Consider the following 26453-nt stretch of genomic DNA (forward strand, 5'->3'; position numbering starts at 1 on the left):
CTTCCGTCTAGCCCCTCTCAGCCATGTCCTCAGTACCCGATCTCACCACTCTGTCGCGGTTCCGGGATTCTTCCGACGGCGTCTGACGTCACTCCCTCGTGACTGTTCCTGACCACTCACGGGGTGGACCTGGCGAACCGGTATCCGACCGATCTTGCAGCTTTCACTGATCCTGGCAGTTGAGTGTGTAAGTATGTACCCGGAGCTCCCACGGGTTGACCCGGGCTTGTCGCCCTGCAGCAGCATACAAAGGCCCTCTCCTTGGCCGTAATAGATCCACAAATTGCAAGAATGCCACTTGGGTAAAACGATGCTTTATTCATACAATTAAAATCTTAGTGCTAACGTGCAGTAATCTTTAAAATAAACAGCTGTTATGTCACAAAACAGGCCAGTCTGACGCATTTCGGCTGTTATGCCTTATTCATAGACTCGATTAGCTTAATTCACCTGTGGAGCTTTAAATGCCCCCTCACAATCTTATTGGTTGCCTGAAATAGTGTCTTAGCTATTTCCTCCCTTTCACTTGTCAAGCATTGGTTTCTGAGATCCTCCCACTACACACCTCCCTTCATTCATGACTACCGATGCAGCTGTCAGACGCTGCAGGATGTATACACCTAAATGATTAAGTTACTAGTTTGTCTAAAGATGTCTTGCATCTCATTGTCCCTGTTTGCGCCTATAAATGTTTGTTACATGTGCGCTGTTGTTAGGACGACCCTCTATGTAGATGGATACTATTTACAGGAATACTCCTATTACGGTATTTTGATATGATTGTTATACAGTTACTTAAGACTCCACTTATGATTGATTAGCAAAGGGGACATGGGTGTTGAAACTTAACTATATCTATGTAATGTGTTGCTTTCTCTCACTTACGCCAAATGTTTTGTATAATGTACAATGAAATGCTACCCTATGATGGTGAGATTTTTTCATTCCTGTACCCTATTCTCAATAAATAACATTTCTACTTATGCCGATTTGAATGTGACCTTAGGATTAATCAGTTTCTCCATAGTTTGGTTTAACATAATAATGCGATTTCATATGTTTTAACCTATTCCATAATTTAACAATGCCCAATTCTTTCCTATTATCTCTGTTACTCCCAGAAATTTATTATATCATCTGTTATATTCAAACCTGCTGGTCTGCGTGTGTTTAGGGTGAAGATCCAGTATGCCTCACTATGGAACAATTCATTCATCCTATTGCCCCCTCTAGGTATTTTATCTATTACATCTATTATCATCCATCTAAGGGTGCTAACGTTTCCTTGGTGAACATGCAAGAAGTGCTTCGCTACTCCCGTGGTAGTTCTTTCTTTGTCAATATCATTAAGGTGCTCCCTAATTCTCGTACGTGCCTCTCTGGAGGTGCCCCCTACGTATTGTAGTTTACATTGATGGCATACCACCATATACACTACGAATTCAGTTCTGCAGTTTGTACATTTTTGACATTCATATACTTTATGTGTCTGTGTGGATTAAAACACCTTGCTGACTGATGTATAATTGCAGGCTGTACAACTTCTAGTGCCACATTTGTAATGCCCTTTGCAGCTTAACCAGCTGCTCTCTTTCTGACTAGAGTAAGTAGTTACAAAGGTGATCTCACCTGTGGCTTTTTGTCTGGGGGGTTTGGACTGCAGTAGTGTCTCTCTGGACATACTATTGACATCCCTCAGGGCTCTATTGATTGGACCCTCTGGATAACCCCTTTCTCTCAGTTTCCGTACCAGTATTTTGCTTTCAGTTACATAATCAGAATCATCAGAGCAATTACGCTTAGCTCTGATTAGCTGGCCTTTTGCCACGCCATAATGCATATGGTGTGGGTGGCTACTCCTCGCATGAATAAGTGAATTAGTCGAGATGGGCTTAGTGAAAAGTCTTGTCCTTACCCCACCAGCAACGTTGTCACCTATTAGCGTGATATCAAGGTAATCCACCTGGATCATATCAAAACAAAAAGTAAAAGACAGACCAACATCATTGCTGTTGAGGTATGACACAAACTGCTCACTTGATTCCCTGCTGCCTGCCCAGACAAACAGCAGGTCATCTATGTAGCGTTTGTATCCCACTATCTGTTGGTCAAAAAGATTCATATCTGCAAAGACGTGGGACAGCTCCCACCAGCCCATGAACAAATTAGCATAGGCTGGGGCAAATTTAGCCCCCCATCGCTGTCCCACGCCTCTGCAGATAGAATTGTCCACTAAAGCTGAAATAATTGTGATTTAGTAGGAATTTGATGACTCGCAGAATATAGTCCTTTAACTCCTGCGTGTATTCACTCAGATAGTCAAGCAAATGTCTAACTGCCTGTAAGCCCTTGTCTTGTGGAATGGCGGAATATAATCCCACCACATCCACTGTCAACCAGCAGTACTCTGGAAGCCAAGTGATCTCTTCCACTATGTTTAACAGATGTTTGGTGTCACGGAGGAAGGTGGGCAATTTCCACACCAGTGGTTGCAACAGAGATTCCACCCAATTCGACAGATTTTCTAAGAGTGACCCGATCCCAGAAACGATCGGTCTACCCCTCCCTGACATCCTTGATGGACTTGTGCACCTTCGGTAAGTGATGGAAAATAGGCGTCACTGGTTCCTACACATATAAATACTCAAAGGTGCACAAGTCCAACAAGCCCTCTTCCAGTCCATCATCAAGTAGATCATTCAGCTCTGCCTGGAACCTGGCCGTGGGATCATATGGCAATCTCTGGTACACCTCCTCATTTAGTTGCCTATCTGCCTCTTGTATGTAATGTGATTCCTCATTGACTACTATTGTGCCGCCTTTGTCAGCATTTTTTATCACTATGCCTTCCCTCTCTTTCAATCTTCTCAAACCTATCTTTTCTGCATGTGTGAGATTGTGCCTTTGAGTGTTACATTCTGCTTTTAATTTTATCAGGTCCTCCTCAACCCTCTTGAGGAAACTCTCCAACGCTTCTCCTCTAAAATGGATGGGATAAAATGTGGATTAATTTTTGAACCCTGTATGACTTCCTTTATTGGAAGTGGTCCCCATACTCTCTCTTTCCAACTGACTCAATGTTAAAAAATCTATTGCGTCTTTGTAAAGAAAGCAATCATTCAATACCTGTCTTTTTTCTGTCTCTAATGTATTTGTACACTCTGGGGCTTCTTCACTGTAGTAGAATTTCTTGATTGTTAAATTACGCACAAACCTGTTGACATCCAAGAGTGTATCAAATACCTTAAAGTCAGTTGCTGGAACAAAACTGAGACCTAGCTCTAGATCCTTCTTTTCTTCAAAGCTTAATTCAGTACTAGTAAGATTAATGACCCTCATATTTTGTACTTGTTTTGTAGTGCTCCTGTCTGGCCTGAGGTTCTTTTCCTCTTCCTGTTCCTCTTCCCCCTACTAACCTCTTGCTATTACTTGATTCGCTGACAGCGAAATTGATTCAAAGGATTTAAAGGGATATTTCCATTTTAGTATATGTATGTATCCAGCTTGTGAGTAGTGGTTCCATTTCACCGATGTATCTGTGTTCAAAGTGCAATGATTTATAATTCTAAATTGCAGGAATATACCTAATATAAGGTGTATTTATAGATATATATTCTCTACTTAAAAACAATACTGTTAAATTAGAACCTATGCATACACCGTTGGATCATAGGTTATAGGAATGCATACTGGATATTGTTAACTTTTGCCAAAACATAATATCAACATAATTTTACCATATTAAAAAAATATTGCTAAGTCGTAATCTTTATTTAAGCACTTAGGTCTTAATGTTTCCAACCTGTTTATCCATTGCATTTCCCTCTGTTTAAGGAGTTTTTCCCGATCCATTCCATTTCTTTATATTCCTACCTGATCAATAACTTGCCACCTTAACCGACTAATATTGTGTCCCTTCTCTTTGAAATGAGCTGATAATGGTGCTTCTAAATTGCCACATCGGATGTTTGACCTGTGCTGTCTCATCCTATCTCTAACCTTGCTGGTAGTTTCACCCAAGTAGATTAAGGAACATGGGCATTTGATCAAATAGATCACATATTTGGATTCACATGTAAAGAAATTATTGATGGCATATCTTTTCCCACTATGTGGGTGATAAAATGAATCTCCTCTAATAATGGAGTTACAACTCGCACAATTAAGACATGGGTAACTACCTGTGACTTTCTTACCAATATAAGTTTGTTCAGTTTTACGTTTTGAACCTATATCGGTACTAACTAGATAATCTCTAGGAGTTTTTACTCTTCTATGTGCTAACATTGGGGATGTTTTAAATTCAAGGATATCTTCATGAAAATCACGTAGTATATTTCAATGTTTATTAAGTATCTTATGGATTCGCTCACTGTAGGGATTAAATTGTGTTACAAATACCATACGTTTGGTATCTTCTATTTTCTTGTCTCTCCTGTACCTATCTCTAACATATTTTCTTTCAATAGTTCCCTAGGGTATCCCCTTTGGATACATTTCTGTTGCATCTCCTGTAGTCTGAGATTTACCCTATCCTCATCACTCACAATCCTCTTTACCCTTAGCAGTTGGCTTTTGGGCAATGAATCCTTCAATCTCTTAGGGTGAAAGCTATCATAGTGCAGCAGTGTATTTCTATCCGTTTCTTTAGTGTGGAGATCAAATCTTAATGTGTTATCCTTCTTATACACAACTGTATCCAAAAAGGTTACAGCCTCCTCACTGTAAGTAACCGAAAATTCCAGCGCCCTCACTGCAGAATTCAACTCTCTCACAAACCTATTTAGGGATCCAATGTCGCCCCACCATATGCCAAAGACGTTATCTATGAAGCGCCACTAAACAGTGCCCATTTCTCTAAAGAATTCATTTTCATAGAAATACATTCCTCAAACTCACTCATAAATAAATTGGCATATGATGGGGCGACATTGGACCCCATAGCGGTCCCCTTCTTTTGGACATACCAAGTTTCCTGAAACAAAAAATTACTCCAATACAGTACTATTCTAAGAACATTTTCAATAAAATAACACTTAGACCTAGTTTCTTTAACCCCTTAATGACCGAGGACGTGCAGGGTACGTCCTCAAAAAAAAAAACGGCAGTTAACGCCTGAGGACGTACCCTGCACGTCCTCGGTGTGGAAAGCAGCTGGAACCGATCCTGCTTGCTTCCAGCTGCTTTCCAGTTATTGCAGTGATGCCTCGAAATGGAGGCATCCTGCAATACCCTTAAATGGCCATCCGATGCAGAGAGAGCCACTGTGCGTGCCCCCGACGATCACGCCCCCCCTTGACGTCACACGGCACACCGATGGCCGCCCACCCTCCTCCCAAGTCGGCTCCCACCCACCGATACCGGCCATCGATGTCCCGTGTGACGTCAAGGGGGGCGGGATCGTCGGGGGCACGCACAGACGCGCGCACACGGAGGATGGCGGGCGCGTGCACGGGGCGGGTGGGAACCGCTACACTACGGAAAACGTTTTTAGTAAAAAGTGGCCTAATGTTTGTGCAAAAGCACAAAAAAAGAGATCGTGGAGGGGTGGGGGGAAGCTACACTACAGAAAAGTTTAAAAATTAAAAAAAAAAAAAAAAAAAAAACCATTTTTTCTTCTAAACTGGGTACTGCCAGTACCCAAGATGGCGCCCATTAAGTTAGAGTGGGAGATCAGTGAGGTTGGGGGCTAAGGGGGGGATCGTACACAGCAGCATATGTAAATATGCTTTTAGAAAAACAAAAACAAAAAATATAGCTTTTTATATAAATATAGACTTTCTGCCAGTACTTAAAGGGACACTCAATCAAAATTAAACTTTCATTATTTAGATACAGCATGCCATTTTAAACAACTTTCCAATTTACTTCCATTAACAAAATGTGCAGTCTTTTTATATTTAAACATTTTCAGTCACCAGCTCCTACTGAGCATGTGCAAGAATAAGTGTGTATGCATTTGTGAATGGCTGATGGCTGTCACATGGTACGTGTATGCATTTGTGATTGGCTGATGGCTGTCACATGGTACAGGGGGAGTGGAAAAAGACATAACTTTTAAAATTGTAGGAAACAAAATCTACTACTCATTTGAAGTTCAGACTAAGTGCTATTGCATTGTCTTGTTATCTTGCATTTGTTGATTATGCAAATTTACTGTGTTGACTGGTCCTTTAAGATAGAAGGGACAATTGTGGGGTGGGGGAGGGAAGAGAGCTGTTTGGGAGGGATCACTGGGTCTGATGTTTCAGGTGGGAGGCTGAGCTCTACACTAAATCTAATATTAACCCTGCAAACTCCATATAAGCTACCTAATTAACCCCTTCACTGCTAGCCATAATACACGTGTGATGCACAGCGGCATTTAGCGGCCTTCTAAATACCAAAAAGCAACGCCAAAGCCATACAATGTCTGCTATTTCTGAACAAAGGGGATCCCAGAGAAGCATTTACAACCATTTGTGTCATAACTGCACAAGCTGTTTGTAAATGATTTCAGTGAGAAACCTAAAATTGTGAAAAATGTAACGTTTTTTTTTTAATTTGATCGCATTTGGCGGTGAAATGGTGGCATGAAATATACCAAAATGGGCCTAGATCAATACTTGGGGTTGTCTACTACACTAAAGCTAAAATTACCCCAAAAAGCTCCCTACATGCTCCCTTCACTGCTGGGCATAATACATTTGTGGTGCGCAGTGGCATTTAGTGGCATTCTAATTACCAAAAAGTAACACCAAAGCCATATAAGTCTGCTATTTCTGAACAAAGGGGATCCCAGAGAAGAATTTACAACCATTTGTGCCATAATTGCACAAGCTGTTTGTAAATAATTTCAGTGAGAAACCTAAAGTTTGTGAAAAAATTTGTGAAAAAGTGAACAATTTTTTTTATTTGATCGCATTTGGCAGTGAAATGGTGGCATGAAATATACCAAAATGGGCCTAGATCAATACTTTGGGTTGTCTAAATATATATATATATATATATATATATATATATATATATATATATATATATATATATATATATATATATATATATATATACACACACACACACACACGTCAATGGATATTCAGAGATTCCTGAAAGATATCAGTGTTCTAATGTAACTAGAGCTAATTTTGAGAAAAAAAATGGTTTGGAAATAGCAAAGTGCTACTTGTATTTATGGCCCTATAACTTGCAAAAAAAGCAAAGAACATGTAAACATTAAGTATTTCTAAACTCAGGACAAAATTTAGAAACTATTTAGCATAGGAGTTTTTTGGTGGTTGTAGATATGTAACAGATTTTGGGGGTCAAAGTTAGAAAGTGTTTTTTTTTTAAATTTTTCCTCATATTTTATAAAACATTTTATAGTAAATTATAAGATATGATGAAAATAATGGTATCTTTAGAAAGTCCATTTAATGGCGACAAAAACAGTATATAATATGTGTGGGTAAAGTAAATGAGTAAGAGGAAAATTACAGCTAAACACAAACACCGCAAAAATGTAAAAATAGCCTTGGTCCCAAACGGACAGAAAATGGAAAAGTGCTGTGGTCATTAAGGGGTAAAAGACCATTCTGACTCTTCAATATATTCAGGTGTGTGTGTTAAATTACCCTTTGCTTTTAAAGAATGCCATATTTTCAATTTAATATTGCGGTATAATCTATGCATGTCTTTATCTAATTCGAAAAAGTCAATGTCCATCTTGGGGCAAAACAACAGACCTTTGTTTAACACCCTTGATTCCTGTACCGACAATTCATATCTGGATGTGTTAACCACAGTGTCACCCAACTCATCTCTTTCTACTTGCGCGACCATTGCCGATTCATCCGGTTGGACCGTCTAGGCAGTGCACCGCTTCCCTCTTTTTGTCCAGCTTTGATGTTTGCGCCCTCCTCGGTTCTGTCTTCCTCTTGGCTTACTTCCAAAGGGGATGCTGCTGACGAATCTGTGGAGGTTTCCTGAGTTCCGGCGTCACTTGCTCCTCCTCCCTGGCGTCCACGCCCACCTCTCTGATTGGCCCTTCGTTTGTAGCCATGTGGGTTATTCCGGTTACCATGGGAAACTTGACGCCACATATACATAGATTCTGAGTGAAGAGCCTCGCCACCGTAGATGTATGAGAAATGTTTCTCTTATGCAGACTTTTTAAATCAGCTATGAGTCTATGACGGTGGTATGTGTTCTTCAGCATGTGTGATGCGGCTGTAGCTGAACTCGCTGCTCCAGCATTGGTTACTACCTGTCCCAAACTCTCCTACTTTTTGTCTCAAGAGCGGTCAGTCCATAGTACAGACTCTTCATATGCCAGGCTGAGATGCTGCTCAGTATCATTGTGTTTGGCAGGTCCAGGTCCTGCTCTGTCTGATATTCTGCTGCTACTTTATAGTTCTGTCCTCCGGTACTTGTCACCAGGCTCTGCTGGGTAAATGGTCTGGTGTTTATTTATTCCCCAGGGTCTGTTACTCCCATTAAGGTTCTTTTACTTACTCTGTACCAGGCTTTTGATGCTGCTCTCTGACTTTCTGCCAGTACTTAAGATGGCGGGGACAATTGTGGGGTGGGGGAGGGAAGAGAGCTGTTTGGAGGGATTGGGGGGGGAGATGTGTCAGGTGGGAGGCTGTTCTCTACACTAAATCTAAAATTAACCCTTCAAGCTCCCTACAAGCTACCTAAATAACAGTGTCACTTCTGGGCATAATACAAGTGTGATGCGCAGTGGCATTTAGCGGCCTTCTAATTACCAAAAAGCAATGCCAAAGCCATATATGTCTGCTATTTCTGAACAAACGGGATCCCAGAGAAGCATTTACAACCATTTGTGCCATAATAGCACAAGCAGTTTGTAAATAATTTCAGTGAGAAACCCAAAGTTAGTGAAAAAGTGAACGATTTTTTATATTTGATCGAATTTGGTGGTGAAATGGTGGCATGAAATATATCAAAATGGGCCTAGATCAATACTTTGGGTTGTCTACTACACTTAAGCTAAAATTAACCCTACAAGCTCCCTAATTAACCCCTTCACTGCTGGACCTAATACAAGTGTGGTGAGCAGCAGCATTTAGTGGCCTTCTAATTACCAAAAAGTAACGACACAGCCATACATGTCTGCTATTTCTGAACAAAGGGGATCCCAGAGAAGCATTTACAACCATTTGTGCCATAATTGCACAAGTTGTTTGGAAATAATTTCAGTGAGAAACCTAAAGTTGGTGAAAAAGTGAACAACTTTTTTTATTTTGATCACGTTTGGCGGTGAAATGGTGGAATGAAATATACCAAAATGGGCCTAGATCAATACTTTGGTTTGTCTACTAAAAAAAAAAAAAAAAAAAAGATACACACATGTCAAGGGATATTCAGGGATTCCTGACAGATATCAGTGTTCCAATATAACTATCTCTAATTTAGAAAAAAAAAATGGTTTGGAAATAGCAAAGTGCTACTTGTATTTATTGCCCTATAACTTGCAAAAAAAAGCAAAGAACATGTAAACATTGGGTATTTCTAAACTCAGGACAAAATTTAAAAACTATTTAGCATGGGTGTTTTTTGGTGGTTGTAGATGTGTAACAGATTCCGGGGTCAAAGTTAGAAAAAGTGTGTTTTTTTCTATTTTTTCATCATATTTTCTAAAAAAAAATTATAGTAAATTATAGGATATGATGAAAATAATGGTATCTTTAGAAAGTCCATTTAATGGCGAGGAAAACTGTATATAATATGTGTGGGTACAGTAAATGAGTAAGAGAAAAATTACACCTAAACACAAACACCGCAGAAATGTAAAAATAGCCTTGGTCCCAATTGGTCAGAAAATGGAAGAGAGATGTGGTCACTAAGGGGTTAAGTACCAGCGATGTATCGCTCTATTGCTAAACTAAGCACCTCCGGCAAAGCTCATATTTTTTAATAGGTGACATTTCCACCTCTTAGCCAATAGCAGTGCTAGTCATATGGAACTGTGCCGTTTGGCTAGCATAGCTACTGGCTAAGAGGTAGAAACAACACCTCGGAGGAAAAAAAAAAAAAAAGAGAGAGAGCTTTACCATCACTTTAAAAATACTGGCCTTGACAGTAAAGTACCAGCTAGGTAATGTCATTATAGGTTTTCTATAAACTCTGAAAAGATAGACACTACAGACAGGACAGACTATGGGCCCCATGTATTAATAGTGTTGCCAGGTGTCCGGAATTAGACCGGACTGTCCGGTATTTCAGGCTACTGCCCAGTAATTTTATTTAAAAAAAAAAAAATAGACATAGCCTTAGGTAGTTTGCTTTTGAATTTCTGTAATTTGTTTTACTATTTATTGATTCTTGATGCTTCTGACCGTTGCCGGAGTCCAAGCCACATCCGGGCCAACCTACCCAGCACTAATTAACCCAAGCCCAGCCCTGGCAGTGGCAGCCGCCCGCAGCCCGTGTCCACTCGTGTACAGTACAGGCTCCGCTCAGCTGATCCTGATGTGCGGACCCCTCAGCCGTGCTGCCAAGCTGCCTGTGTGAGACTGTTGGGCGTCACGTAATCACACGCTTCACGACAGCAAGAAGAACCACTCTGTCTACAGTCAGTCTATGCTGCTGACCGCTGCTAGAGATGGCAATTATTCAGTTGCTGCCTGCTGGAGTTGTAAAGGTTTGGCTTAATGCTAATAACATTTTCACATGTATTTAGCCATGGCAAATGAGGTTTGGGGAATTTTAGCTATGGCAGAATTAGCTATATTTATTGTCCGTTTTCATGGCTGCAAATCCTTGGCATTTGTGGCTCAGGCATGTTATTAACTTATTAGATACACAAAATTAGATCATTATTACATGATCAGAAATATCCAATTATCTATTGGCATCTGGTCACTGATCCTAGGTGCATACTATAGAGTACTGTGCAAAGTCTCTGTTAGTTGTAGCTGAGGCTTAGCTTCACACAAACATTATTTAAAAAGTGAAGGTAAAGTTACCTTCATGTCTATCTCTAATATAATTCTTTGTTTAAAATCAATAGCACTTTAAGTCATCAATTTTCTTAAATTGTAATGTAAATCAAGCTATCGCCGTTTTAACTCACTTTATTAATGTCCGCAAATTCAAACCATTATTTTTTTTTTTTTATTTCTTTTCGTTCTTGATCACGTTTTTCTTTGCACCAATTGAAAATCTGGTCGTTAGGCGGCCGTCACACCACGTCACCCGCCTACTTGATGTTATGCGCATGCTCTACAATTTATTTCTTATCTGAATCCACGAGCACTCCCGCTTTGCGCATGCGTACTTGGATTATTTAGGAATTCCAATAATACGTCATTGTATTATTATTACGGACTACTCCAATACGGACAAGCGCATCACAAACTGTTAATTGGGTACCGCTGTCCTTTAAATTCGGAAATTTTCATTCATTTTTAATCTAATTAACATTTTATCTGACAGTATAGTAGTCAATGAATATAGTAATTTATTGACTACTATGTGTTATTGGCGATTGGCGCATGTGCAGTTGGAATCAACTTCGTGAACTCGCTTTGGAGGGACCGAAGACGTCACACTCAGTATTACAAGGAAGTAGCAGATGGGAGGAGTCGGCCGCAAGACGGTACAGACTTTCAAAAATAAATATTATAAAAACTTTAGCTAAAAGATAAAAAATAAGTTAGCGAGTGGATTAAGATACTAAAAATAAATGCTTGGTCAATTTCAATAACTGTTAAATTTACCTTCACTTTAATACCCTTCTTAGGCAACAGTGGCTCAGAGCCAAACATGCTTGGTAAGTATACACCAGACCACTAAAAAGTCCCATGGCTTTCCTGAAGCTAAATGCAAACACTAAAAGCATAACGATAACTCACTGTATTGTGCTGGCCTAAGCTATTTCCCACATACACATGGCATTATGCTGACATCACCTGAACAAATAAGTTAGAATACAAAAAAATGTTACCCTGCTGTGCAGATGTTATTCAATTACATACTGTATGTAGTCTAAGGGGCCTATTTATTAATGTGCGAGCAGACATGATACTATGTAGCGTATCATGTCCGCCGCACATCGATAAATGCTGACAGCATACGCTGTCTGCATTTATCATTGCACCAGCAGTTCTTGTGAACTGCTGATGCAATGCCGCCCCCTGCAGATTTGCGGCAAATCGGCCGCAAGCAGGGGGTTTCAATCAACCCGATCGGGTTGATTTCTGTCCACGGCCCCAGAGCAGGAGGGCAAGTTATGGAGCAGCAAATCGGCCGCAAGCAGGGGGTTTCACAATCAACCCGATCGGGTTGATTTCTGTCCACGGCCTCAGAGCAGGAGGGCAAGTTATGGAGCAGCAGTCTAAACCGCTGCTTTATAACTTCTGTTTTTAAGCTTGATAATTAAGCCCCTAAAACTGAAGAATGTATTGTAGGTAGGGTTGCCACCTGCCCCGGTTTCACCGGGACAGTACCGGTCTGGGACTGTATGTCCCTTGCCCCGGAAATACCGTCAAATGTCCTGGGCTAAGAGCTCCCCTGGGGCTGGCACAGCACTGACCGCAGATTTTAAAAAAACAGCTGGCCAGAGGAGCTCATAACCCGGCGGGAGGAGCGACGGAACCTGCGCTGTCTGACTCTGGAGTATGTGGGAGGGAGGAGGAGGGTCACGTGACGTCACTTCCATGTTCCTCACTGCGTGCGCAGATTGTGTAAGGACTCAGTCAGGAGGAGACAATCAGACAAGAAGACAGTGAGTGAGCAGAGGTGCGTGCTCGTGCAGCCAGTGACCGGTCCAACTTACTGGGGACAAGTATTTAGTATTTATTTAGTGATCACAGTGAATTGTGTCAACATTAAAAAAAAAACATTTGACACCAAGTTATAACTATAGTTACCTCAAGCTGATATATATATTTTTTTCTCCTTATGCTCCCACAGTTTACGCCGGGGTTAGGTTCCAAAAGTAATGGTTGTAAAACGAAACCGTTGTAAATTGAAACCCAGTTTATAATGTAAGTCAATGGGAAGTGAGGGAGTTAGGTTCCAGGCCCCTCTCAAATTGTCATAAGTAACACTTAATACATTATTTTTAAAGCTTTGAAATTAAGACTTTAAATGCTAGACAGCATTATAAACCTAATAAAATAATCACACAACACAAAATATATCAATAAACTAAGTTAAATGAACAAAAACATTGGCTAAACAGCATTATAAACCTAATAAAATAATCACACAACACAGACTTCACTTGCATTTTTCTGCAAACAGTTCTTTCCATGCATTCCAATCTGGACTGAGTTATAGACAGGAGGATCTTGTTCCTTTGATATCTGCTCGATAGCTCAGGTCTGGTTAAACCGATTAATTTCAGCTTGCTTGGCTTTGCTACAACACAAGCGTTGACAGCTCCACCTACTGGCTATTTTAATAAATGCACTGCTTCTCAATGTTTTCAATAGCAGTCACATGACTGGAAAAAAAGTTGTTATTCTGAAACGGTGTAAATTGAACCGTTATTAAACGAGGGCCACCTGTATAATATATATATATATATATATATATATATATATATATATATATATATATATATATACACACAGTATATTATATACATATATAAATTTGATTTCATATTAATTTTGAGGCAGCACGAGGCTGCGCCCCCAAGCCACGCCCCCTCCACCCCCATTTAGAAAGTGTCCATGAATCTTCTGGGCAAAAGGTGGCAACCCTAATTGTAGGCCAATGACATTTAGGGCTAGATAACAAGTGGAGCGCTAAATTATTTTTATATATATATATATATATATATATATATATATATACACACACACACATATATACATACACACACACACATGTATCTGTCAGGTATTTTTGTGGCAACCCTATGTATTAAGGGGTGGGCGACAGCTTCTCAACTTGAGATACACAGATAGTTATTTATATCATATGTTTAAATCAATGTTTAGATAGAAAACTACATTTGTCCATTTAAAAAAAATATACAATGTGTATGTAAATGCAATAAATAGTGAAAATAAGTATAATTAATGGCATATGTGGGGGAAAAACTACTGTTCTTTCAGTTTATTACGAATTTTCCCATCTGTCTCGACTCCTTCCTCCACTTTCTCTTGAGCAGTTTGTCAAAACACGTGACTATTTGCTGCGACACGGTCTACAGAACTACATTGGTTTCTTTAAATATTTAGGAAAAATAAAATGCTATACACAACCGCTGTTTAAATGTATGATCTCTAAGCTGTACATTCATACCCAACTTTCAAGTAATCATCTGGCATAATAATGCGGTGTTTAAGAACATTACATACATAGAAAATGGAGACGGTCCACTATTCCATTAAATGACCGAAGTTATTCTTATATTTATTACAAACATATATCACTACCGCATAACAAAGAACGAACTCTATGTTGCCAGATTAAATATGTTGTTTATGTTGCTTGACTAAGTTTGGCAAAAACTAGCCGGAAGATGGGAGGAGGCAAAGGCAAAACATAAAATGCCAACTTCTCGTCTTAAATTAATCCACATTATACATTAGACTACTTGGGTCTCACCTTGTTATACGGCCGTGCTTTAGGTGGTACAGCGTTGTTTTTCTCCATGACTATTCATAGGGTTTTGTTAGTTTGTTTTATATTTCGTTATCTGTAGTACTCTCCTACCGATATAAAAAAAAATAAACCTCACGCTCTATTTGCTGTTACAGCTACCAGGCGTGGAACTCCAGACAGTGGTTTAACGTCCCGCCTCCCTTCTCCGCCTGCAGCTGGGCGTGACAGCAGTGTAAGGCCGAGATAAGCTAGTTTCACAGAAATATTTGCTTGGGCCGTTATCGTGCTAAGCAGCATTGATGTAAAACAAGTGACCTCAACAAAAGGCTGTGTCTTAGAAGTGCATTGCATTTATGTGGGGTGGGGATAAAAACGGTAATGGTTTGTCAGACTCCATCATAATGTAAAAAGAAAAAAAATGTTTTTGCTAAATTAAAACATGAAGGTTTAATCGATTTAGAATGCACAACACAAGATATGCTAGTTTCACACAAAAATAGTTGCTTGGGCCGTTATCTTGTTAAATTATGTAGGCATTAATGTAAAGCAAGTTAAACTCCCTTTAAATATATGTAGGGAAAGGGTGTGTGTGTGATTATAGGGTCGATTTATCAAGCTGCGGCGGACAGGTGCTCACACATAGGCGCCCCTATCCAGCGCAGCTCACCTCTGGCACACTGAATTCCGCTGCCGGAATACAGCATTGCACAAGAATGCAATTTTGCGCTCTTGTGCAATGCTGCTCGTGCACAGCCAATCACGCATGGCCAGGAGTTGTCAGTCTCCCCGTTTAGATGAGACCGGGGAGATTGAAAATGGTGGTGAAAGGTTAGGGAAGCAGCAGTCTGATGACCGCTGCTTGTTAAATACAGATTGCTGGTTCTCTTGTGAGAACCTGCAGTCGTAGGCAGGCAAAGCCTGCCGAGGGGTAATAAATCGACCCCTCTGTACATTATTTGGGCATTAATCTAAACCACTGGTTTTCAAACCTGTCCTCAGACCTCCCTTACAGGCCAAATTTTGAGGATATCTGAACTAGAGCACATGTTCAAGTGAAAGTAAATCCTAGGCCTAGATTTGGAGTTTGGCGTTAGCCGTGAAAACCAGCGTTAGAGGCTCCTAACGCTGGTTTTAGGCTAACTCCGGTATTTGGAGTCACTCAAAAAAGGGTCTAACGCTCAATTTTCAGCCGCGACTTTTCCATACCGCAGATCCCCTTACGTCATTTTCGTATCCTATCTTTTCAATGGGATCTTTCTAACTCCGGTATTTAGAGTGGTGTCTGAAGTGAGCGTTAGAAATCTAACGACAAAACTCCAGCCGCAGAAAAAAGTCAGTAGTTAAGAGCTTTCTGGGCTAACGCCGGTTCATAAAGCTCTTAACTACTGTACTCTAAAGTACACTAACACCCATAAACTACCTATGTACCCCTAAACCGAGGTCCCCCCACATCGCCGCCACTCGATTAAATTTTTTTAACCCCTAATCTGCCGACCGCCACCTACGTTATACTTATGTACCCCTAATCTGCTGCCCCTAACACCGCCGACCCCTGTATTATATTTATTAACCCCTAATCTGCCCCCCACAACGTCGCCTCCACCTGCCTACACTTATTAACCCCTAATCTGCCGACCGCACCGCTACTATAATAAAGTTATTAACCCCTAATCACTAATCATCACTAACCCTATAATAGATAGTATTAACCCCTAATCTGCCCTCCCTAACATCGCCGACACCTAACTTCAAACATTAACCCCTAATCTGCCGACCGGAGCTCACCGCTATTCTAATAAATGTATTAACTCCTAAAGCTAAGTCTAACCCTAACACTAACACCCCCCTAAATTAAATATAATTTTAATCTAACAAAATTAATTAACTCTTATTAAATAAATTATTCCTATTTAAAACTAAATACTTACGGGGGGCGTGTCTGAACAGCGATCTGAACTGGTCGCAATTTCCAGAGCTCCGGCTGAAACTCTGTTAATCTGCCGGTTAAAAGGAGAAATTTACCAGCAAACCAAGCTAAATCAGTGTCTGAGGCATCACAGTACACTGCGAGATCTAATATATCTTATTTACAGCTGTGTGCATGAAACCGGAGCTTTGAATCAGACGGAGAAGACCTGGTGCGGCGGCACATAACAGGTGGCGCTTCCCCCTCGGTTATCCGAGGTACTTTGCCTTAACCGGACTCTACTACCATTATCATCAGTCTCCTGACGGAATAAGCAGGGTGTCTTTTTACTGGGTTGTTATTATGGCATCCCGACTCACCACAACTGACACTAAAATGGCGGATAAACCAGACTCATGTGGAACCTTCAACACCCAATGGCTCAAACTGGAGGTTCTGTTTCAACGTCTCATGGAAAATGCCCCACAGGACTTTTTAATGAGTTATTATTGTGTGGACGGCAAAACTCAAACAAACTTTAACTTTACACCGAAGGCAGTCGTTCCTAAGCTGCGCAACCAAATAACAAGGCCTAGACACGTGGAAAATGAGCCTGATGTGGTACAGGAACAGCATTATATTAAAGCGCCATCTAGTAGCCCACAGACAACTGACATGGGAGAAGACATCACTAACGGGCCAACACAGAAAACATGCACAGAGCAAAGAGGATATCTGACAAACACCAATTGCAACAGGGGATTAGGGGGGGATCCTCGGATCAATATCATCAAAGCAAAAGTACCCTCTTCATCTGCAATCCTGACTCTGATGGCTACAAAACATGTTACAGATTGCTCTACAGAAGCCTCTTCTACCAAGCATTGCAAAGCGCATCAGGAGAATAAAAGCAGAGAGACATTGAAAGCGGCAACACTGACCCCAACGTGCAAAGATGGACATTTGCAGCAGGCCCCTGTTTTTTCTTGGCGAACCTTCCGGCCATCACAGCCTAAAGCATGGGGTTGAGGCACCACTTCTAGGATGAGAAAACTTAGCAACGTTGCTGATAAGTTATATTACAATTTAATAAGTTCATTGTTTTGGGTTTAGTTTTGAGTGTCTCACAATTTTCAAACACTGTACCATTATAAACATAGCCGATTCCAAGTAGCATTAGACTTTGCATGTCACTAGAGGTTACCTATAATTATCAAGCAGAACTATAAAAGCCCTCTTTTTACTGAGATCGTAGAGAGTAATTATAATTTTCCTAAGCCCTTAAATGTCTTATTGTGCCCGGTGGGGGTTGGTGGGGGACCCTAGCGAGGACACTGATATTACTAAAGCTAGCAAAGGGCCTGTCAAATAGTGAAAGCCATTACCCTACTCCTAAGATGAAGTATATTATTATCTCCCTCGTGGCTAACGGCCGGGCTATGAGAGGAGACAGCTCAGACACAGTTATGCTCATCACAAGAATAACTATGTTTCGGGTAACTGTAGCACACTGATTGGAATGGGGGCAGGACAAAGTTACTGGTAATATAGCTGTATCCATGATATAAACAGACACAGATAAGGGCATTGTTTAGGCACACATTCACAGATATTTTCTTCATTTTAATATAGGTTAATGTTTTGCGTATATCAGTTTTTCCTTTATAATAAGATGTGAACACTAGATAGCAGCAAAGTCGCAGAAAAGACCTGTAACTTTGAGTTGCAGGGTTGGATCGGGAGTAACTAAGTTAAAGGTTTAAATGTACCAACTGATTTATACCCTTCTACATGTTCAAATACATTTCCTAAGGAGTATTGTATAGTTAAGGTGTCCGGATTTGGCACCAGCATCTTAATAATTAACGTGAATTCTTTGATTTAATATTACCTGGTAAACTGATGCTGTTTTTCTTTGTAAGTTTTCTTTTTATTTGCTTTATGCTTGTTATCACCAAATAATTTAACCCCTGGAAGCAATCAAAGAACTGTTTAAACAGGTCCAAGAGTGACCTATATCGATAAGGGGTAAGAAAATGAGGACTATCTATGTTTTAGAACTTTTAAGAACAGATATGCTGAGAATATTTGTAATTTTGTTTTTTCTTTTCATGTAATAAGTGTATTGTTTGTCCTCAATAAAAAATAAAAAAAATAAAAAACTAAATACTTACCTGTAAAATAAATCCTAATATAGCTACAATATAAATTATAATTACATTGTAGCTATTTTAGGATTAATATTTATTTTACAGGCAACTTTGTAATTATTTTAACCATGTACAATAGCTATTAAATAGTTAAGAACTATTTAATAGTTACCTAGTTAAAATAATTACAAAATTACCTGTAAAATAAATCCTAACCTAAGTTACAATTAAACCTAACACTATACTATCATTAAATTAATTAAATAAAATACCTACAATTACCTACAATTAAACCTAACACTACACTATCAATAAATTAATTAAATACAATATGTACAAATAACTTCAATTAAATAAACTAACTAAAGTACAAAAAATAAAAAAGAACTAAGTTACAAAAAATAAAAAAATATTTACAAACATAAGAAAAATATTACAACAATTTTAAACTAATTACACCTACTCTAAGCCCCCTAATAAAATAACAAAGACCCCCAAAATAAAAAATGCCCTACCCTATTCTAAATTACTAAAGTTCAAAGCTCTTTTACCTTACCAGCCCTGAACAGGGCCCTTTGCGGGGCATGCCCCAAGAAGTTCAGCTCTTTTTCCTGTAAAAAAAACATACAATACCCCCCCAACATTACAACCCACCACCCACATACCCCTAATCTAACCCAAACCCCCCTTAAATAAACCTAACACTAAGCCCCTGAAGATCATCCTACCTTGTCTTCACCTCACCAGGTATCACGATCCGTCCTGGCTCCAAAATCTTCATCCAACCCAAGCGGGGGCTGGCGATCCATCATCCGGTGGCTGAAGAGGCCCAGAAGAGGCTCCATAGTCTTCATCCTATCCGGGAAGAAGAGTAGATCCGGACCGGCAACCATCATCTTCCAAGCGGCATCTTCTATCTTCATCCGATGAGGACCGGCTCCATCCTGAAGACCTCCGACGTGGACCCATCTTCATCCGGCGACGTCCAACTGAAGAATGACGGTTCCTTTAAGGGACGTCATCCAAGATGGCGTCCCTCGAATTCCGATTGGCTGATAGGATTCTATCAGCCAATCGGAATTAAGGTAGGAATATTCTGATTGGCTGATGGAATCAGCCAATCAGAATCAAGTTCAATCCGATTGGCTGATCCGATCAGCCAATCAGATTGAGCTCGCACTCTATTGGCTGATCGGAACAGCCAATAGAATGCGAGCTCAATCTGATTGGCTGATCGGATCAGCCAATCAGATTGAACTTGATTCTGATTGGCTGATTCCATCTTGCCATCTTGGATGACGTCCCTTAAAGGAACCTTCATTCGGCTAGTAGGCGTCGGGAGAAGAGGATGTTCCGCGTCGGATGGAAGATGATGTCTCCCGAAGAAAGAAGATTGAAGATGCCGTTGATAGAAGACTTCATCCGGATCATGGACTTTTTCAGCTCCCGCTTGGATGAAGACTTCATCCGGATCATGGACCTCTTAAGCTCCCGCTTGGATGAAGACTTCAGCCGGATCATGGACCGGTTTCGGTCTCCACTGACCTTTCTCAAGACTAGATGGAGACCGAAACCGGTTGACTGGTAAGGAGTATTTTAATTGTGATCACATTAAGAAGCCATCTGCACTATTGTTTGCCTTTCCTTTTTTGGCAGGTAAGGGACAACATTGCAAGTTGGAATTATTTGTTAACTACTGCCCAAGAAGATTTCTACATAATCAGCAGTTGGGATCCATATTGAGACAGACTATAGCAAGATTCTTATTATCCAATTTGAATATTTATTTGGACTTTTAAGCATTTTATGTTATATCATCCATTTTTTAACCCACTGTTGTTATATGGTCTCTTTTAATTAACATCTCGAGGCTCTTTGAGCAAGTCCCTTATATCTAGCTCAGCAACTCTGAGCCCTTTAGATTTGTATTTTAGGGTATCAATTTAGAGCCTGTGTTCAATTTTAACCCAATCACAAAGTTTTGCCACTATTCAGTGTTTATAACAGATATTTGTTCACATCACATCACAGTTTGCAAGCAGAAACACATTTGAACACACGTTAAAGTTGTGCTGTTGTTGTTTTTTTTGTTCTATTTATGCTTTATGTTTGCATTAGTTGATTTGTCAAAAATTCACTTGTATATCGTTTTATTTTGAATTCATTGTTTATTTTGAAAATAAGGTTCAGACACCCCTGCAATATTTTTCTCACATTTTTTCACTTGTTAGGATTTACACCCTTTTTGGATAAACACATAGGCACAACCTCAGGTCTTATATTTTGAATTCAGGTTCTAGACATTCCTGTAACATTTTTTGTCCACCTGTTAGGAGTTACACAATTTTGGATAAACACATAGGCAAAACCCCAATTTGGAGCCACTTACATTTCACATCCACCGGTTTCAAGCAACCTGGAATCTATCCACCTGTGCATTGTAACCCATTGTTTTTATAAATAGAGTGTGCATAAGCGCTCCTAGCATTCACATATTAGAATTTAAGTTTTAAGCGATAGACATTATTTGTAAGATTTTTTTTCTTTTTCTTTTTTTGTTGTTGTTATTTATTGTTCTACAAGCATTTTTAAATTGTTCCTATTGTTTCAATATATATTTTAAAGTGTAACATGGATCCATGACTAATTATTGTATAATTTTAAATGTACCAACTTTTTTATCTTATGTATTAAATCATATTATTTCAACCTATTGTTACCTTTGGTATTTGACTATCTGCCCATAGACCCTGCCTACGTTGTTTGGCACTCTGATATCCAATCTTAAAATTTAATCCACCCTTGGCAACTAGGTGCCAATTTATTAGAGCTGGAGGTCTGTTGCGTTATAGTTGGCGCTTAGTTATCACCTTTCCACACATTCGGTCTTTGTTATTTTATTAGGGGGCTTAGAGTAGGTGTAATTAGTTTAAAATTGTTGTAATATTTTTCTTATGTTTGTAAATATTTTTTTATTTTTTGTAACTTAGTTCTTTTTTATTTTTTGTACTTTAGTTAGTTTATTTCATTGTAGTTATTTGTAGATATTGTATTTAATTAATTTATTGATAGTGTAGTGTTAGGTTTAATTGTAGGTAATTGTAGGTATTTTATTTAATTAATTTAATGATAGTATAGTGTTAGGTTTAATTGTAACTTAGGTTAGGATTTATTTTACAGGTAATGTTGTAATTATTTTAACTAGGTAACTATTAAATAGTTCTTAACTATTTAATAGCTATTGTACCTGGTTAAAATAAATACAAAGTTACCTGTAAAATAAATATTAATCCTAAAATAGCTACAATGTAATTATAATTTATATTGTAGCTATATTAGGATTTATTTTACAGGTAAGTATTTAGCTTTAAATAGGAATAATTTATTTAATAAGAGTTAATTAATTTCGTTAGATTAAAATTATATTTAACTTAGGGGGGTGTTAGTGTTAGGGTTAGACTTAGCTTTAGGGGTTAATACATTTATTAGAATAGCGGTGAGCTCCGGTCGGCAGATTAGGGGTTAATAATTGAAGTTAGGTGTCGGCGATGTTAGGGAGGGCAGATTAGGGGTTAATACTATTTATTATAGGGTTAGTGAGGCGGATTAGGGGTTAATAACTTTATTATAGTAGCGCTCAGGTCCGGTCGGCAGATTAGGGGTTAATAAGTGTAGGCAGGTGGAGGCGACGTTGTGGGGAGCAGATTAGGGGTTAATAAATATAATATAGGGGTCGGCGGTGTTAGGGGCAGCAGATTAGGGGTACATAGGGATAATGTAAGTAGCGGCGGTTTATGGAGCGGCAGATTAGGGGTTAAAAAAATATGCAGGGGTCAGCGATAGCGGGGGCAGCAGAATAGGGGTTAATAAGTGTAAGGTTAGGGGTGTTTAGACTCGGGGTACATGTTAGGGTGTTAGGTGCAGACTTAGTAAGTGTTTACGCACGCATAGCAAACAATGGGGCTGCGTTAGGAGCTGAACGCGGCTTTTTTGCAGGTGTTAGGTTTTTTTTCAGCTCAAACAGCCCCATTGTTTCCTATGGGGGAATCGTGCACGAGCACGTTTTTGAGGCTGGCCGCGTCCGTAAGCAACTCTGGTATCGAGAGTTGAAGTTGCGTTAAAAATGCTCTACGCTCCTTTTTTGGAGCCTAACGCAGCCTTTATGTGGACTCTCAATACCAGAGTTATTTTTATGGTGCGGCCAGAAAAAAGCCGGCGTTAGCTATGCGGGTCCTTACCGACAAAACTCTAAATCTAGCCGCTAGTGTTTTACAAACGCTAGGATTTACTATTGAAACAAATAAAGGGCACTTATATTCATGAAGTAAAAGATACTTCATGTAGAAAGCTCCTTTATGTGATTCAATCGATCGTCGTTTTTACCTTGACAGCAGCCCACGGCAAAAAAAAACAATTTGTTTTCACCTGTTAGCCAATAGCCGTGCGGTAAATCCGACTCCCATGGGCACCAAGCCTGATTTACCGCACGGCTATTGGCTAAGACTGAAAACGTCACCTCTTAGCCAAATTTGTTTTTTAGCCGTGGGCTCCTGTACAAGGTAAAAACGGCGATTGATTTAATAAAATAAAGGAGCTTTCTGCATGAAGTACTTTATACTTCATGAATGAAAGTCCCCTTTATTTGTTTTGAATAGTAAAGCCTAGCGTTTGTAAAACACTAGGATTTACTTTCACTTTAAATAGCTGATTTGTAAATATGGTTATTTTTCCTGGTCTCACCCAAGATAATCCTGAAAATCTGTCCTGTTGGGGAGGCTTAAGAACACGTTGAAAAGTGTTCTAAAGTAAGTGAAACTCAAATTTTTATCTATTTACTCTAAACAAAAGTATTATAAGTGCATTGAATTTATTTGAAAAATAAAAACAATAACATTTATGTTTTAATTTAGCAAAAACAGTCACCTAGATTACGAGTCTTGCGTTATCCTTAAAAAGCAGCGTTGAGAGGTCCCAATGCTGCTTTTTTCCTACCGCTGGTATTACGAGTCTTGCAGGTACAGGTGTACCGCTCACTTTTTTGGTCACTTTTTTGGTCGAAAATACCACAAATCCACTTACATCAATTGCGTATCCTATATTTTCAATGGGACTTGCATAACGCCGGTATTACAAGTCTTCCAAAAAGTGAGCGGTACAGCCTCTCCTGTCAAGATTGGTACCGCATTTAAAAGTCAGTAGTTAAGAGTTTTATGGGCTAACGCCGTAGCATAAAACTCTTAACTAAAGTACTAAAAAGTACACTAACACCTATAAACTACCTATTAACCCCTAAACCGAGGCCCCCTCACATCGCAAACAATAAAAAAATAAATTAACCCCTAATCTGCCGAGCCGGACATCGCCGCCACTATAATAAATATATTAACCCTTAAACCGCCGCACTCTTGCATTGCAAACACTAGTTAAATATTATTAACCCCTAATCTGCCTGCCCTAACATCGCCGCAACCTACCTACACTTATTAACCCCTAATCTGCCGCCCCCAACGTCGCTGCCACTATATTAAAGTTATTAACCCCTAAACCTAAGTCTAACCCTAACACCCCCCTAACTTAAATATAATTTAAATAAATCTAAATAAAATAACTACAATTAACTACATTATTCCTATTTAAAACTAAATGCTTACCTATAAAATAAACCCTAAGATAGCTACAATATAACTAATAGTTACATTGTAGCTAGCTTTGGATTTATGTTTATTTTACAGGCAACTTTGTATTTATTTTAACTAGGTAGAATAGTTATTAAATAGTTATTAACTATTTAATAGCTACCTAGTTACAATAAAGACAAATTTACCTGTAAAATAAAACCTAACCTATGTTACAATTACACCTAACACTACACTATAATTAAATTAATTCCCTAAACTAACTACAATTAAATACAATTATCTAAAGTACGGGGAAACCCCCCCACTAATTTACAGAAAATAATAAAATAATTACAAGTTTTTTAAACTAATTACACCTAATCTAATCCCACTAATAAAATAAAAAAAGCACCCCAAATTAATAAAAAGCCCTACCCTATACTAAATTACAAATAGCCCTTAAAAGGGCCTTTTGCGGGGCATTGCCCAAAGTAAACAGCTCTTTTACCTGTAAAAAAAGTACAATACCCCCCCAACATTAAAACCCACCACCCACACACCCAACCCTACTCTAAAACCCACCCAATACCCCCTTAATAAAACCTAACACCAACCCCTTGAAGATCACCCTACCTTGAGAAGTCTTCACCCAGCCAGGCCGAAGTCCTCAACAAAGCCGGGCGAAGTGGTCCTCCAGACGGGCAGAATTCTTCATCCAAGCCGGCCAGAAGAGGTCCTCCAGACGGACAGAAGTCTTCATTCAGGCAGCATCTTCTATCTTCATCCATCCAGCGCGGAGCGGGTCCATCTTCAAGACATCCGACGCGGAGAATCCTCTTCCATCAACGTCCAACTGAAGAATGAAGGTTCCTTTAAATGACGTCATCCAAGATGACGTCCGATTGGCTGATAGTGTAGTGTTAGGTTTAATTGTAACTTAGGTTAGGATTTATTTTACAGGTAATTTTGTAATTATTTTAACTAGGTAGCTATTAAATAGTTAATATAACTATTTAATAGCTATTGTACCTAGTTAAAATAAATACAAAGTTGTCTGTAAAATAAATATAAATCCTAAAATAGCTACAATATAATTATTATTTATATTGTAGCTATATTAGGGTTTATTTTACAGGTAAGTATTTAGCTTTAAGTAGGATTCATTTATTTAATAAGAAATAATTTATTTTGTTAGATTTAAATTATATTTAATTTAGGGGGATGTTAGGGTTAGGGTTAGACTTAGCTTTAGGGGTTAATACATTTATTATAGTAGCGGTGAGGTCCGGTCGGCAGATTAGGAGTTAATACTTGAAGTTAGGTGTCGGCGATGTTAGTGAGGGCAGATTAGGGGTTAATAAAATTTATTATAGGGTTTGCGAGGCGGGAGTGAGGCTGTTTAGGGGTTAATACATTTATTATAGTGACGGCGATGTCCGGTCGGAAGATTAGGGGTTAATAAGTGTAGGTAAGGTAGTAGCGACGTTGGGGGGGCAGATTAGGGGTTAATAAATATAATATAGGTGTCGGCGACGTTGGGGGCAGCAGATTAGGGGTTCATAGGGATAATGTAGGTTGCGGCGGTGTACGGAGCGGCAGATTAGGGGTTAATAATAAAATGCAGGGGTCAGCGATAGCGGGGGCGGCAGATTAGGGGTTAATAAGTGTAAGGCAGTGACGTGCACTCATTGGAGGCAGGTGAGGCAGTGCCGCACCTGCCATTTGGGGCAAAAGAAAAACAAATAGAGAGTTTTATTAAAAAAAAAAAGTTAATTTTTTTTTTTTTTTTGACATGTCAAACTGTAATATTGCGCAATAGAGAGGCACTGGGTTCTGGTGTTTCTCTATTGCGCAATATTTGTAGTGTATTTTTATATCTAGCTGCTCTGCAGCATCACCCGGTGGTGATTTGCAGGAGCAGCGCTGCTGATAAAATTGCTATATGAGGCATCTCTCATGAGGCCTCGACTGTTCCCTGGGAGACCGGCTCAACCAATCAACACCAGTGTTGACTCCCTGGCCCTGCTTAGCCTTACAGTGCACTACTGAGACTGAGTGTCTGCGCATGCGCAAGGAAGGAGCAGCGCGGCGGCGGCGGCGGGAACAACAGCCAGTCACAGTGCTGTGCCGCTCATTCCTGCTTGACACCTCTGAGCCAAGTAGCGACTAGCGAGAGTGGAGTGGAGGAGGAGGCTGCCCGATCTCTACAGAGAG

The 26453-nt window shown here is 39.5% G+C and overlaps 1 protein-coding gene across 2 annotated transcripts in view; it reads right to left on the reverse strand.

Moving 5' to 3' along the window:
* The window catches only part of LOC128660488 (uncharacterized), a 61515-nt gene extending 46729 nt beyond the window's left edge, over window positions 1-14786 (reverse strand). For both annotated transcript variants that reach the window (XM_053714365.1, XM_053714363.1), the window contains exon 1: window positions 14569-14786. In XM_053714365.1, coding sequence (XP_053570340.1) covers window positions 14569-14616 — 48 coding nt within the window. In that variant the 5' untranslated portion in view covers window positions 14617-14786. The remainder of the gene's footprint in view (window positions 1-14568) is intronic.
* Window positions 14787-26453: the final 11667 nt, after the last annotated feature.

Source organism: Bombina bombina, chromosome 5 (assembly GCF_027579735.1).
Source record: "Bombina bombina isolate aBomBom1 chromosome 5, aBomBom1.pri, whole genome shotgun sequence".
NCBI classification, from domain to species: domain Eukaryota; kingdom Metazoa; phylum Chordata; class Amphibia; order Anura; family Bombinatoridae; genus Bombina; species Bombina bombina.